We start from the raw sequence: 15240 nt of genomic DNA, 5'->3' as shown, positions 1-15240 counted from the left end.
CCAACTCCTGATATCGGCTCAGGTCATGATCCCAGGGTCATGGGATGGAGCCCAGCATGGGGCTGTGTGCTGAGGCTGGAGCCTGGTTAAGATTCTCTTTCTCACCCTCTGTCCCTCCCCTGCGTGTGCGCCCTCTCTCTCTCTCTCTCTCTTTCTCAAAATAAATAAATAAACATTCAAATAAGTGTTGAATGAATGTATAATAAAATAAACTAGTATTTAGTGACTTCCTCCTACATTCCAGGGATTGTTGTTAAGATATGTGTTACATATCTCATTTAATCCTCATAGCAACTCTTTCTAGAATGTAGATACTTGATTATCCCCATTTTACAGCTAAGGAAAGGGAAACAGGGTCAGTAAGGTGAAATCACTTCCTAAGATGACATAGTTAGCACGTGGTAAGGGTAACAAGGGTAAGGGTAAGTGATGAAGGGTATGGGTCCAGGTCTTCTGACTGCAAAATTTGCATTCATTCATTCAACAAATATTTATTATATGCTTGCTATGTGCCAGACATAAGATAAACGTCTCTGCTTTGTGGGGCCTGCATTCTTGTGGGGAGAGACAGACAACTAACAACGTAGTAAGTTACATACTGTGTTATAAAGTCTAAGTGCTAAAAAACAAAACAAAAAGCAAACAAAACGTGTAAGTGCTACCAAAAAAAAAAAAAAAAAAAAAAAAAAAAAAAAAAGAACAGAGTAAGGAAGGAGTGGGGGTGGTGGTAGTGGATTTTGGGGGTAATTTTAAATAGGGTGATCAGCGTAGGCGTCCTTGAGTGCATGATATCTGAGCCAAGACTTGGAGTTGTTACTTCTGTGGATACCAGCAAGGAGCCTTCTAAGAAGAGGGACTAGCTACTACTGCAAGACCATAAAGTGGGAGCATGCTCTGGAAAAACAGGGAAGAGCATTGTCTGGTGGAAGCGAATGAGTCAGTAGGAAAATAAATTATAGGAGGGTAGGTCCAGAGCAGATCATGCAGGACCTTGTAGGGAGTTTTAAGTTTTAGGCTCTTACTCTGAGGGAAATGGGAAGGCTTTGAGGAGTTTTGAGCAGATGAGAAATGATCTAACTTAAGTTTTAAAAGATTCCTCTGTTTTGGTAGGGGGAAGAAGAAACTGTAGATAAGAGACTATGCTGTTTCTAAAGCATATGCAATTATTTCTTAGGTCCACATCGTACTGTTTAGTTTGCGATTTGGCTAGGTGGCAGGAAAAAACTTGAACGCTCAGTTTGCAAGCTCTAGTTCCCACACACAAGCAGCTCCAGCCCAGCAGAGGGCAGCCGCTTTGACAGAGCGCCTCCGGACACCCGGCAGCACCTTTCTTAACCACTTTATTTAAAGAAGGCTTTCCTTTGGCTGGAGTGGCAGCAATATCATCCAATGCCGATCTACACTAGTTGTGCGTCACCAGACGGGCGGCGGCACCAGCCAATAGCCGGGGACGTTGTCCGCGTCTTCTGATTGGCCGCTTCATTCACATATAAAAGGTGTGCGCCGGCGCACGCCCCTCCTCTTTCCAGGCGTCCTCGTGAGAGGTTCGTATGGGTTCTGGGGTAGTGTCGGCCACCGGGGGCGGGAAGGAAGGATGGGGGGTGTTTGTGGGATCCTGGTGGGGGACAGGGTCCGGGCCTGTCCGGGCTGGGGCCTTGGAGGTGGCTTGCGCTCCCCGAGGGGTGGCGACGGTGATGGCGGCGGCAGCACCAGCTCGGGCTGGCGGGCGCTCACGCGTGGCCTGCCCTGCGTAGGCCTTGTGTTTGGAGTCTGGCTGGGCCATGGGGATGGGTGTCGGGGCGGAGGGTTGCCTGAGCTCCTCTGTTTCCTCAGTGACATCGTCTTTAAACCCTGCGTGGCAATCCCTGACGCACCGCCGTGATGCCCAGGGAAGACAGGGCGACCTGGAAGTCCAACTACTTCCTTAAGATCATCGTAAGTGCGGGGTGGGTCGCGATCGCGCATTATGCCGCTTGGGCCTTGGGCACTAATAGGGACGATCAGCTGTCATATGCTGAGCACTGCCTTGGTGCCAGCTACTAAATGACCATTTTAGGAAAGTCTCATTTAATTTCCATAGTTTGTGGAGATCTACCCGCCCTCCCCAACCCCCCCCCCCCTTTTTTCAGATAAACGGGTTCAGGCAGGTTAATAGGCTCCTAAGATGACAGCATTCATATTCTGGTCTGTCTGGCTTACAAATAGCACTCATCGTGGTTTTGTGCTTCTGCCTCCATTTTGTAACCAATGAGGCAATGAATAACTCATTATAAAGTGGCAACTTGTTGCATATTTAGGTCTTGTCAGCCAAGATACCAGATATCTTGCAGATGTGTTCTATTGGGTGCTCTTGAGGTGGGTCTTCCCAGAAACCCAGACCATGCTGTTGTGCATTAGGCTGCCTTGTGGAGCTTAATCTAGTCTCCCCTGTTAATCTTGGAAGTTTTCAGACATACAGAGAACTTAAAAGAATTGTCTAGGAATCACATCTACAACCTAGATTATGCAAGTGACGTTTTGTTGTATTTGTTTTGTCTTGTTTAAAATGCTGCGAGCCTAATCTTATTTGGAATGTTTTTTTCTGTTGATGCAGCCATTTAATGGATAGAAACATGCCTCATAACTGGGGAAAAATTAAAAATGAATGCTACAAAAAAATTTGGGGATTGAATATAGAGACTTAATCTTCACTGTACATATTCAGGGTACAGATTGACAAATCTGTCAGTTTTACAACTCAGGTGGCTCCTGGTGGAAGAAATTGTCCCAGTTTCTGAATCGTTTCGAAAGCATAGAAGGAAGGAAGGGAGATGGAAGTCCGTGATTGTGGGATTTGGTTTCTCTTGCTATTTTTCCTCTTTTCCTCCTGCTAAACATCGTTCGTTTCTGGCTTGTTTTTATAGCAACTTTTGGATGATTATCCAAAATGCTTCATTGTGGGAGCAGACAATGTAGGTTCCAAGCAGATGCAGCAGATCCGCATGTCCCTCCGCGGGAAGGCTGTCGTGCTGATGGGCAAGAACACCATGATGCGCAAGGCCATCCGAGGGCATCTGGAGAACAACCCAGCTCTGGAGAAGTCAGTTAATTCATTTGGTCATCTTTGTCTTCCCTTCTCGGTGCCCTTCTCCTTTTCCCTGGAGAAGGATGGTGCTGAAAGGTGACGGTTTTCTGTAAACTTCTCTTTGCAGACTGTTGCCTCATATCCGGGGGAATGTGGGCTTTGTGTTCACCAAGGAGGACCTCACTGAGATCAGGGACATGCTGCTGGCTAATAAGGTAAGGGGAGAATCGGGTTGGCTAAAGAGATCTTGCCGTTAATTTTGGCTCCTTGAAAGCAAAATTGACCGTAGTCAACTTGTATTTGTGGAGAGAAGACTTCTCATTACTGTTTTCGTTCAGGTGCCAGCTGCTGCTCGTGCTGGTGCCATAGCCCCATGTGAAGTCACTGTGCCAGCCCAGAACACTGGTCTGGGGCCCGAGAAGACTTCCTTCTTCCAGGCTTTAGGCATCACCACTAAGATCTCCAGGGGCACCATTGAAATCCTGGTGAGTGGGCTTGGCTTGCTAGTGCAAGTAAGTGGGGGCTTGGTTGCTGTGGACCTGCTGGTTGTCTAGGTGTTAACTGCTAATCCTACCTTGTTCTTCAGAGTGATGTGCAGCTGATTAAGACTGGAGACAAAGTGGGAGCCAGCGAAGCCACACTGTTGAACATGCTGAACATCTCCCCCTTCTCCTTTGGGCTGATCATCCAGCAGGTGTTTGACAATGGCAGCATCTACAACCCTGAAGTGCTTGACATCACAGAGGAGACCCTGCATTCTCGCTTCCTGGAGGTACATGCTGTCCATGTCAGGCCCTTGGTACATTAATGGTTGAGAGCTTCAGCTGCAGTCTGAAGCTTCTTGTCAAACTGGTTATGTAGCTGCAACTGGCTGTGTAACCAGAGACAGATACTTTGTATACTTCAGTTTCCTCATCTGTAGACCAGCAATAATAATACAAGATTATTGAAGGATTCGGTGAATTAATGAGTATAAAGCCATCTAACAGCACTGGTCGCAGAGTGAGGACCATAATTCTAGGGTCTGCAATAAGTCATGAGATTTTGCATAGAGTCATGAGTCAAAGGAGAAATGAGAAAAATGAGGGCAGTGTAATACACGTGTTGCTAGTATCCTGTTTGGGAAGGACTGACTTTTTGTGGAAACATCTTGCTTAGTTTTTGCCATTAAAATATTTTTTTAATTGATGAATAAGGTGAAAGGAAGATGGAATTCCCTTTTTTTTTTTTTTTTTTTTGGACAAATGAAAAACTGGAATTATATATACCATTATCTGTTTGCTTGGAGATCTCACTAGTGGATGAAATTAAGGTGGAATTGGCTCAACATTTTTTTGTAACAGTTGAATGCTTATCTTAACTGTTCAGATTTTCACAAAATGGTGACTTTTTAAGTAAATGCCTTCATTATGGTATAGGAAATACTCATGTTGGGAATAGGGGTAAAAGCATTTGTAAGTGACTGGATCTGAATTGTCCTGCCAGAAGCATTTAGTACGAGGTGAAGTGTCTGTGTGAAGCGAAGATGCTGACTTAGCAAGTTTTGTCTGCTGTTGAACTTTGCTTGGACCTCATGGTCTTGTCTATAAGATATCTCCCTTGAAATGTAATTTTTTCTCTCCCTCCATAGGGTGTTCGCAATGTTGCCAGTGTATGTCTGCAGATAGGTTACCCGACTGTTGCATCAGTGCCCCATTCTATCATCAATGGATATAAGCGGGTCCTGGCTTTGTCTGTGGAGACTGATTATACCTTTCCACTTGCTGAAAAGGTAAAAACCCACTAGGACCACAGGGGGCCTAATGGAGGGTAAATGGACGATGGTCTGCTGAGTTGTGCTTTAATTGTATTTTAGAAAGCAGATACCTTTTTTTTTTTTTTTTTTGAGAGAGAGAGGGCGTACGTGAGCAAAGGGCAGAGAGAGAGGGAGAGAATCTCACGAGGGGCAGAGAGGGAGAAATGGGGCTCACCTGAAGCAGGGCTTGAGTTCACTCAGTGTGGGGCTCGAATTCACAAAACATGACCTAAGCCGAGGTCAGATGCTTAACTGAATGAGCACCCAGGCACCCCCAAAGCAGATACATTTTTTTTAAGAGTATACTTAAGAAGTTGGGGGGCAGCGGAGGTGTATCCTTGACTTTAGAGACCCAAAGAAGGGCTAGTTAGTTGAGGGCTAAGGGCTGGGCCTAAACTCACCAGGCCATAGCCAAGCTGTCTTGCTTGATCACTTCCAGGGAAGGTTTCAATGGCTTAGAAGTTACTGGCCATTTAACTAGAACTGAGGGGTTGTGGGTAGTAGGGATTGTGGATGACCATTTTGATCATGAACTTTTCCCCTTGCTTCAGGTCAAGGCCTTCTTGGCTGATCCATCTGCATTTGTGGCTGCTGCCCCCGTGGCCGCTGCCACCACTGCTGCACCTGCTGCTGCTGCAGCCCCAGCCAAGGTTGAAGCAAAGGAAGAGTCGGAGGAATCAGATGAGGATATGGGATTTGGTCTCTTTGACTAATCACCAAAAGCAACCAATTCAGCCAGCTTTATTTGTGAAACAAGGAAATAAAGGCTTCTCAAAATTTGTCTCTGGACTCTTCCATTTTGTGCATTTTGAGGTTCACAGTGCTGTATACTAGAAACTAGAGCCATGGTAAATAGTAGAGCTTTATTTGAAGGTGGTGACATTTTATTTTTTTAATTTACATCCAAATTAGTGTATAGTGCAACAATGATTTCAGGAGTAGATTCCTTGATGCCCCTTACCCATTTAGCCCATCCCCCCCCCCCCCCACACCCCCTCCAGTAACCTTCTGTTTGGTTCCCTATTTATGAGTCTCATGTGTTGTCCCCCTCCCTGTTTTTATTTTTGTTTCCCTTTCCTTATGTTCATCTGTTTTGTCTCTTAAAAAGTCTTCCTATGAGTGAAGTCATATGATATTTGTCTTTCTCTAATTTCACTTAGCATAATACCATCCAGTTCCATCCATATAGTTGCAAATAGCAAGATTTCATTCTTTTGATTGCTGAGTAATACTCCACTGTGTGTGTGTGTGTGTGTGTGTGTGTGTGTGTGTGTGTGTGTGTGTGTGTGTATATACATATAGATATATATATATACCACATCTTTATCCATTCATCCATCGATGGACACTTGGGCTCCTTCCATACTTTGGCTATTGTTGATAGTGCTGCTGTAAACGTTGGGGTGCACGTGTCCCTTCAAAACAGCACACCTGTATCCATTGGATAAATACCTAGTCGTGCAATTGCTGGGTCATAGGGTAGTACAATTTTTAGTTTTTTGAGGAACCTCCATACTGTTTTCCAGAGTGGCTGCACCAGCTTGCATTCCCAATTTTATTTTATTTTTTAAATAAAGTTTATTTTGAGAGAGCTCATGAACAGAGGGGGCAGAGAATCCCAAGTCCTGACATGGGGCCCAAAGTCCTGAACTGTGAGATCATGGCCTGAGCTGAAGTCAGACACTTAACTAAGTCACCCAGGTGCCCCAAGGTTTTATTTTACTTTTTATTTTTTAAGAATATTTATTTTTGAGGAAGAGAGCACGAGTGGGGTAAGGGCAGAGAGGGAGACACAATTCAAAACAAGCTCCAGGCTCAGCTGCCAGAGAGCCCCATGTGGGGCTCGAACTCGTGAACTGAGAGATCATGACCTGAGCTCAAGTCAGACACTCAAGTGACTGAGCCATTCAGGTGCCCCTCCAAGATTTTATTAAGTAATCTTTACACCCAGCTTGGGTCTCAAAAGTCACAACTTGAGGTCAGGAGTCTTAACGCTCCACCAACAGGGCCAGCCAAGCACCCCTAACTTTTTATACCAGAATCCTTATTTCTGGCCACTAGCCTGGGTGCCTCTAAGATAACTTTCAGTAGGTGTAGTGTCCGTTGAGATACTGGCAGTGTTTTTTCAAAAAAAATTTTTTTTTTTTAATGTTTATTTATTTTTGAGACAGCATGAACGGGGGAGGGTCAGAGAGAGACGGAGACACAGAATCTGAAACAGGCTCCAGGCTCTGAGGTGTCAGCACAGAGCCCGATGCGGGGCTCGAACTCGGACTGCAAGATCATGACCTGAGCCAAAGTTGGTTGCCCAACTGACTGAGCCACCCAGGTGCCCCACTGGCAGTGTTTTTCAAACTAGGTGGCGATCCAATTCATGATGAGTAGGTAGTGTCTAAAGAGATAAAACATGATCGCTGAAAGGGTAGGTTACAAATCCACCATACAAATCCTCGTTACCAATCTGTACTGGATCATGATGTAAACGTATTTTAAAGTTTGAAAGCCATTACTGATAATAGGCTAATAGAGGGCCAACAACTAAACCGGGCAGACCCCATTCACTAAACTGTATTAGAGTTGGCCAATCTACACGGAAAATTTAGAAAACGCCCCGTGGACCATGAGGCCCTGTTCCTACCTTCAGTATCCCACCCACCCTGTGGCCTTTCCTTTGGCTCCCAGCCTGGAACCAGGTTCACCCTGGGCGGGTGCCTCACATCTCCTGAATACTTCCCTGGCAGTCAGATCTACAGTGTTTACTAACTCCTACATTGTCCGCCACTGGGTTACAAACTCAGGATACTAGTTCGCTGTCTCACTTTTACCTAGTTCAGTTCTGCCATTTAGGAAACTTTCTTCAAAGAGTGTGGTCTTTACTGGATAAAGACCCACGTTGGGGAGTCGAGGCAGGACCTGCCGACTTGAAGGGGGTTGGAGGCCTCACCGCCTTACACACCCTCAAAGGCCCTAGTTTCCCACGAGGCCAGGCTGAGAAGGCCCCGGGGCTGAGGAGCAGGCCTTCGGGAAAGAGGCCTCGACCTTCCCGGCACGGGCACCGGCTCTGGATCTCGCTCCCCGCTTCCCCTTCAGGGATGCAGCGGCCGCCTTCCCGCCCGGGGGCGCCAGGCCCGGCCCCAACGGGAGCCTGGCCTCGCCCTGCCGCGTGGGCCCGCGCTGTGACCCGGAAGCGCTCCGGAAGCGGTTCCGGAGTCAGCGCCGGCAGGATGGCGGCGGACACGCAGGTGAGGCGGTAGGCTGCGGGGCCAACGCGGCCAGCGGCTGGGTGTGGACGGCGGCCGCCGGGCCGGACCGCCCTTGTCACTAGCCTAGGAGTACCGGGGGGTGGGGGGGCGGTGGCTGCGGAGGGCGCGGCCCCGGGGCAGCCTCCGGTCGGCCCCTCGCGGCTCCTGGTCCGGCCCGGCCCGCGCGGCGCAGACCGACCCCAGGCTGGAGGAGTCCGGGGCTCCGGCCTGGGCTTCGGCAGCGGTTGTCCGGCGGGGCCCTCCCCGAGCCTGGAGTTGCAGAAGTTCACCTTTACTAGTCTTTGCCGCATTTCCCAGAGCGCTCCAACAGTGAGCACCGGCCAGCGCAGACTCCTTAAACTTTACATTCAGCAGATGTTTCTCGAGCACCAACTTTGTGCAGAGACTTCGAGCATAGCCTTTGGATTTATACAGAACCGAATTTGAGTCCCAGCTCGATTACCACGAGACGCTGGGCAAGTTACTTAACTCCGCCAGGTCTCAGTCTTTTCGTCTGTGAAATGGGACTAAAGTCATACCTATGGTAGAGGCTTGTTGTGAGGATTCAGTGACATAAAGTAGGGCACCTTATACGTTGGTTGTTATTAGGTCCAGGGTCGAAAGTAAGAGAACTGTTACTACCTTGGAAGAACCTTGTCATCCTTGTGTGTTTTTCACCTGTGAGTGCCTTGTAGTTCAGGGAAGGACTGGGGAAAACTTTTTCTTTCCTTTTAGCTTTGTTGGTAGTTATAGAGTGAAAAAGGGAATAATATAGGAAAAACAGATGTCTAAAGGACAGCTTGGCTTATTTGAATCTCTAGGGGAAGGAGACTAACTGATTTTGATATGGAGGCCCTGAGGCCAGAGAGTGAGAGCACTTACCCTGAACACTGGCAAGTTGTGTATTGAGAATCTCCTGTGCAAGGGGCTGGTAATTAGTTTAGAGTTGTGTTACACAGAATCCTGGAAAGAAAAACTTAGTCTCCTCGGTATTTTGGAAGAGGTTAGGGGACACATACTGAATATTTAGCATTAATGCTCAAGTACAAAAACATCTCTCTAGAGCTGTGTGTTCAGTACGGTAGCCACTAGCCATGCGGATATTTAATGGCTAGTTAGTTAAAAGTAAATGCGATAAAAAATTTAGTTCTTCAGTTGCACTAGCCACGTTTCAGTGTGTGGGTAGCCACATGTGGCTGGTGGCCACTGTGTTGGGCAGTGCAGAAGAACTGTTTCCATCATCACAGAAAGTTCTATATTGGACAATGCCACTCAAGAGAAACCTGTGGACTTTGCAGCTGTTTTCATCTGGTCACACCAACAAAAAACATCTGTGAAATATCTTGGTGTGCACTTCTTCAGTTTTCTGATGGGGTATCAAGTGGGCAACATTCATTTTCTGATTTAGAGAAAGAAGAGCTTTGAACCTAAAAAGTTCGTTCATATTTGTGAGAGAAACTATAGCCAAGGATTTAATATTAACCTGGAAAGACAGCTGTGTGGGAATTCTAGGTAGAGAGTGGGTTGTATTTATGCATCTATTTTTGTTGTCCCCTCAACCCTTACTAAAACTGGTAAAAGGTTTTATTTATTTATTAAATGTTTATTTTTGAGAGAGAGAGAGAGAGTGTGAGCAGGGGTGGGGCCAGGAAAGAGAGAGAGAGAGTGTGCGTCAGAGAATTCAAAGCGGGCTCTGCACTGATAGGAGTGAGCTGGGTGTGGGGTTTGAACTCAACAAACCATGAGATCATGACCTGAGCCGAAGTCGGACGCTCAACTGACTGAGCCATCCAGGCACCCCTTAAACTATTAAAAGGTTTTGAAAAAGTACTCCCACAAGGATTGGGAGAATGGAGAGCAGACAACAGCAGCAAACTTTTAGAAACTCTAAAGTGCTGGATGGGAAGGATTTAGTAGACCCAGGGAAAATGAATCCCAAACTGACAGTTGGGAAAGCTAAGAAGCAACCTGATTCACATGGCAGAATCTCTGGCAGATGGGAGCTGGTGGTATTAACTGACCTCTGGAAGTGAGGGTGAGTGGGAGGGGTGAAATTAGGATTGGTTGAGAGCTTTTCTCAGATGCAGTCAGATCCCCAGCTGTCTTTCTCAACCTTGGCAAAAGTCTGGCCTTTTTTTTTTCCTCTGGAGAGTGTGAAACAGGATCACTGTGAGGACTAGAGTAGGAGGTTCAGTATCCAAGGAAATCATCCACAGAGTAATTCAAGAAACTTGCCCTGAACTGGAGGGTGTGTTTCCAGATCAAAAATGCTGAGCACAGTGGATGAAAATAGACTCACAACAAAGAACATTGGTGTGAAATTTTAGAACCTTAGACACAAAGAGAAGATCCTAGAAATTTGCAGAGGGAAAAGTCAAGTCTCACACAAAGGATCAAAAATCAGAATGGCATTGGACTTTATAGCAGCACTGAAAGCTGGAGCTCAGCGAGAAATGTCTTCAGAATCCTGAGGGAAAATGATTTCAACCTAGTATTCTGTATCCAAATAAACTTAATTCAGGTGTGAAGCTAGAACATTTTCAGATGTGCAAGGATTTCACAAAATGGGGGATGTGCTCCATCTAAACACAAGAAAGAGTACATTTTCAGGGTGAGACACTATATCCCAAGTATAGAGGACCAACTGCCAAATTGGGGCAGGTCATCAAGTTCTGAGAGATAACTTCTTCAGGAAGATAGACTTGGGTAGAATACCTGATCTGCCCAAAGAGGCAGACAATTTATCAAGTGAGAAGCAGACAAGTGGCAAAAAATTTGGGGTTGAATTGTCGATTAGGACAGATAAAACAAGGCAGACTGAGGTCAGGTGGGAAAGGGCATTTATTAACTCCAGGGTTAATAAAGCTGTGTAGGATAATAAACACAGTATATTAAATGGAGGTTGAATGTAAACACGGACAACTGAGCTGGCCAATATTATGAAACTGAGGAATTATGTTGGGGAAGTGGGGAGTGTGTGTGGTGAGGTTGGAGAGAGAGCTACTGTAAAAGGCAATAAAACGGAAAAATCCCATAGTAGTAGTACAAGCAAGTTATTTAGAGATTATGGAGATAACTGCCAAAATTATGAGCCAGAATTGGTGAAAGAGGGTGCTCTTGGGGAGAGAAGGCAAGGGACTGGGTTTTCTAGCAGACTTCCCAGAATTCTTTGGCTTTGACCTTTTTTTTTTTTTTTTAGGTATGGTTGACATGACTTTGACTCTTTAATTATCTGTATGTATGACTATAAAAAAAGACAGTATTAAAACAATCACTTGGAACAATCACAAAACCGTGGAAGACAGAGTCTTGGCATGAGTTTACTCATTGCCAGTAGAATTACATCAGGGGTTTAAATATAAGAAAAACTTAACATTGTTTTGTTTCTCTATGTACCCTTTTCTATGTATTTTACTAATAAGGCCTCTATGTATTAAGGTCTCTATGTACCCTTTTCTATGTACGTTACTTGTAAGACCTGGCCTGTCACTGAAATAACTTTAGAAGGAAAAGATGAGGGCACCAGTATGTCAGTTACTTGGGTCTTACCATGGCCTTTTCTAGTGCTCATGTATCCATGACTTGTCCATTCTATAGTTTGGAGAATATTGCTCAGGAGCAGATTTTCCGGAATATTTGCAAACTGCCCCCACCCAGTGCAGAGGATGCAGCTGTGCTAACATGGATGGTGGTTGAAAGCTAGGGACTGGTTAGCAGTGGTTAATGGACCTATCGGTTTCAGGTTTAGTTTCAAAAATGCAGGTGCTGTGGCTCTCAACCTCTGTCTGAGCAATGGCTTCCCCTCTTGGAGTCCGCTCCTTCATCACTTGTAAAGTGGAGATACTGATGCCTGCCTCAAAGGCTTGTTGGCAGTAGTAGCTGACCTTGTGCTGAGAGGAGAGTAAATGCTCTACATAGGCTCCCTCCCTTAGCCTCTAACAAGTCCTACGAGGTAGGTGCTAGAATTTCCACAGCTGGTAAGAGGCAGAGCTGGGATTCAGCCTCTTTACCTTCTACCCCTCAGCCACTGTGCTTATGTTCTGCTAATGACCTGCCAGGATACTGACATTCCCCTTGTGGGAGGTTAACATGAGCTGATATAAAGGGAAGACACTGATATGTGGTGGGCCCTGACCAGAATTTACATAATTGTGAAAGGGTATTTTCTGTCCTGAAGTTTTGGCCTTTTGCCTTGCCTTTTTTTGTCTAAATTTCTTTCTTTTTATTTATTTATTTTCTTAATGTTTATTTATTTTTGAGAGAGAGAGCGTGCTTGCACATGTGCATGAGTTGGGGAGGGGCATAGAGAGAGGGAGACACAGATACTCAGCAGTCTCCGTGCTCTGAGCTGTCAGCACAGAGCCCGATGTGGAGATCAAGTTCATAAACTGCGAGATCATGACCTGAGCCAAAGTCGGACGCTTAACTGACTGAGCCACCCAGGCGCCCCTGTCTAAATTTAAGTAAGATATCAGTATTGACTAGTTGGCTGGGTTAAAACAGTACATGTCAACTGGGGAATGATTTTGCCCTCGAGGAGACATTCGACAATGTCTGGAGACAGTTCGGATTGTCAGCTGAGGCAGGAGGAGTGGAATGCTGTTATTGGCATTTCGGGGGGTAGAGGTCAAGAACACCATTCAGAATCCTACAGCATACGAAGATGGCTCCACAGCAAAGAATTATCCAGCTCTGAATGTCAGCATTGTGGAGGTTGAGAAACCTTGGTTAGAGCTTCACTGAATTCTGCACCTGCTTCCCTAGCGCGCATGTGCGCACGTGCGCGCGCGCGCGCACACACACACACACACACACACACACTCTCATTGTTTTGTAGTTTGCTGAAATTTTCTCTGTGGGTTTGGTCTTTACAGGTTTCTGAGACACTAAAGCGTTTTGCGGGGAAGGTGACAACAGCCAGTGTGAAGGAACGGAGAGAAATCCTCGGTGAACTGGGGAAGTGTGTTGCTGGAAAAGGTATTTATTTTCCATCCATGTGACCGAGAGATGATTCCATTTCAAAGTAAACTGTACTCTCTGTTTAGAACCATGGCTGCCTCTTTCCCTTGCAGCACCTTCTGCCTTCACTTGCCGTATTTGCTTGCCGTACTGTGCGCTGAAACCTTCACTGAAACATTGGGTTAGTGGAGAGTTGATCCATTTAGGTACCAGAGATTTGTTACAGTTTTAGCCATTTTGATTGGAAATATTTCTAAAAGATACCAACAATATTAGGCAGTTTACTAGGTGCAAAAACATTTTCTTTACGACTTGGGGCACCAGTCTGTGTTCCGTGGAAGTCAGCAAGGTGGTAACAGGTGATTGGCCACATTTTCTGCTTCCCTCTGGGAGTTTCACAGCATATTCTGGGAAGGGGCTTTAACTTTATGAAGCTTTCGTTAACCCTGTGTTTTCCTTGCACCTCTCTTTTGCCGAAAACCAGTTCAGGGTCTGGGGAACACATTTTGGGAAATATTGAGCACCTATAGTTATCCTGATTCTGTACCATAACTGAGGGCTTTCCCTGCAACCTACTGGGATGTGTCAGACAAGTTTGCCTTCATATAACACTGTATGTTAACTATACTGACGTTAAAAAAAAAAAAGTTTGCTTTCATCCAATAAATCTTCATTAGCTTTTAAATTACCTTTTGTTGTGTTTTCACTGTGTAGCATTGGTTCTCCCAAGTGGTCCCTGGACCAGCAGCATCAGCATTATGTCAGAACTTGTTTGAGATACATACAGATTCTCAGCTCTGTCGCAGAAACTCAGATTCAGAGACCGGGTGGGCGTGGGGGTGGGGGAGGTGGAGCCCAGCATCTGCGTATTAATAAGCCCTTTGGGTGATTCTTAGATTCGCTGAAGTCTGAGAATCATGGCTGTGTCGAGTTGGGTCTCCCTTCCCCTCAGCTTTCACTTCTTGTTAGTGAAGAGCCTGCTTCAGCAATGTGCTCATTTGCTGCTTCTGACCTACGGTTGCCTGGTGACCTACCCAAGCTTATTAAAGTTGCGTGTAAATTAAGTACATTCCTGTTTGTGAGCTTCTAAGAGATTCTCATCTTAGTTAACACTTTAATGTATGAGTTTTATGGCACCTTCAGAAGTCTTCCTGGAAACTTTTCTCAACAGGATTATGGTTAGAAAAGGCTGCCATGTGACAAGGTACCAGCTGTACATGCCTTCCCAGCCATAGCATCTGAGCCTTCTGCTATGTAATTGCTGAATACTGCCCTTTTCCCATTTGATGGGGTAAAGCGTTGGACATGTTTGGGTGAAGTTCATGAACTACTCAGGACCTTTGCAGGATGATTTTACTGTTCAGCCACCCTGAAGTTCTTCTGTTCAGGGTGAATGATACTTATAAGAAGTTTAGTCGCTTTTGATGTGCAAGCTGATGGTGGGAAGTTGTCTACTCTTCAAGAAATCATTAGTTCTCAATTTTTTAATTTTCTAAGTCTAAGGAGGAGCTATTGGGTAGTGATAATCATTCTCGCCTCTCCTCTTGTTAGGGAAACAGATAACCAAGTGAGTTAACCAAAGGTGGGGAAAGGTATTTTCTGCCGGGCTGGGAGTTGAGGACTTTCTCAAAGCTGTCTAGTGCTGGTTGCAGATGGTCAGCATGGCTCAGCCCGTGGGGCCCTGAGGCCTCTCTGAAGCTTTCCTCAATCCTGCCTCTGTGTACTTGCACCCTGAGACTCGCTGATGGAGTATCTACTGTGCCTGCTCGTTCTAGTCACAAACCTCTAGTACAGCCGTCCGTGATGAAGGGCTCAGCTCAGGTCAGACGGGCTGTGTTCTAGCCATGGCTCTGCCACTTTCAGTCTCTGTGACCTGGTTCAAATTACTTAACTTGCCTGAACCAGTTTCCTTGCTTTGAGTATGGAGATGGCAGTATTGCCTTCCTCACAGGGTTAGTGCGAGGAGTAAATGAGAACGTGTGTGGACAGTCCTTAACACCATGCCTGGCTCTGGTAAGCACCCAGTGTATGTTAGCTCTCAGCCACAACCTGTTTCTGGCCCTAGTCATTCTTTCCTTTGGTCACTGAAATTGCCCCAAGTCCAGGGGATCAATACAGTGTTTAGGGTCCTGTGGGGACAAGGTCCCTGCCCCTCCTGCATTCATTTCAGTACCTGAAGT

At 45.9% G+C, this 15240-nt stretch overlaps 2 protein-coding genes across 3 annotated transcripts in view; both read left to right on the top strand.

Moving 5' to 3' along the window:
* Positions 1-1474: 1474 nt before the first annotated feature.
* Positions 1475-5640, top strand: RPLP0 (ribosomal protein lateral stalk subunit P0). The gene is made up of 8 exons (XM_042911049.1): positions 1475-1544; positions 1834-1935; positions 2904-3079; positions 3192-3279; positions 3403-3549; positions 3651-3836; positions 4695-4835; positions 5411-5640. Exons 2-8 carry the CDS (start codon positions 1882-1884, stop codon positions 5570-5572), a joined length of 954 nt encoding a protein of 317 aa, XP_042766983.1. The 5' UTR covers positions 1475-1544; positions 1834-1881; the 3' UTR covers positions 5573-5640.
* Positions 5641-8063: 2423 nt separating this feature from the next.
* The window catches only part of GCN1 (GCN1 activator of EIF2AK4), a 58281-nt gene continuing 51104 nt past the window's right edge, over positions 8064-15240 (top strand). For both annotated transcript variants that reach the window (XM_042910975.1, XM_042910974.1), the window contains exons 1-2: positions 8064-8101; positions 12976-13078. In XM_042910975.1, coding sequence (XP_042766909.1) covers positions 8084-8101; positions 12976-13078 — 121 coding nt within the window. In that variant the 5' untranslated portion in view covers positions 8064-8083. The remainder of the gene's footprint in view (positions 8102-12975; positions 13079-15240) is intronic.

Source organism: Panthera leo, chromosome D3 (genome assembly GCF_018350215.1).
Source record: "Panthera leo isolate Ple1 chromosome D3, P.leo_Ple1_pat1.1, whole genome shotgun sequence".
NCBI classification, from domain to species: domain Eukaryota; kingdom Metazoa; phylum Chordata; class Mammalia; order Carnivora; family Felidae; genus Panthera; species Panthera leo.
Note: the sequence above shows the minus strand (reverse complement) of the source record. Positions and strands in the feature narration are given on the sequence as shown.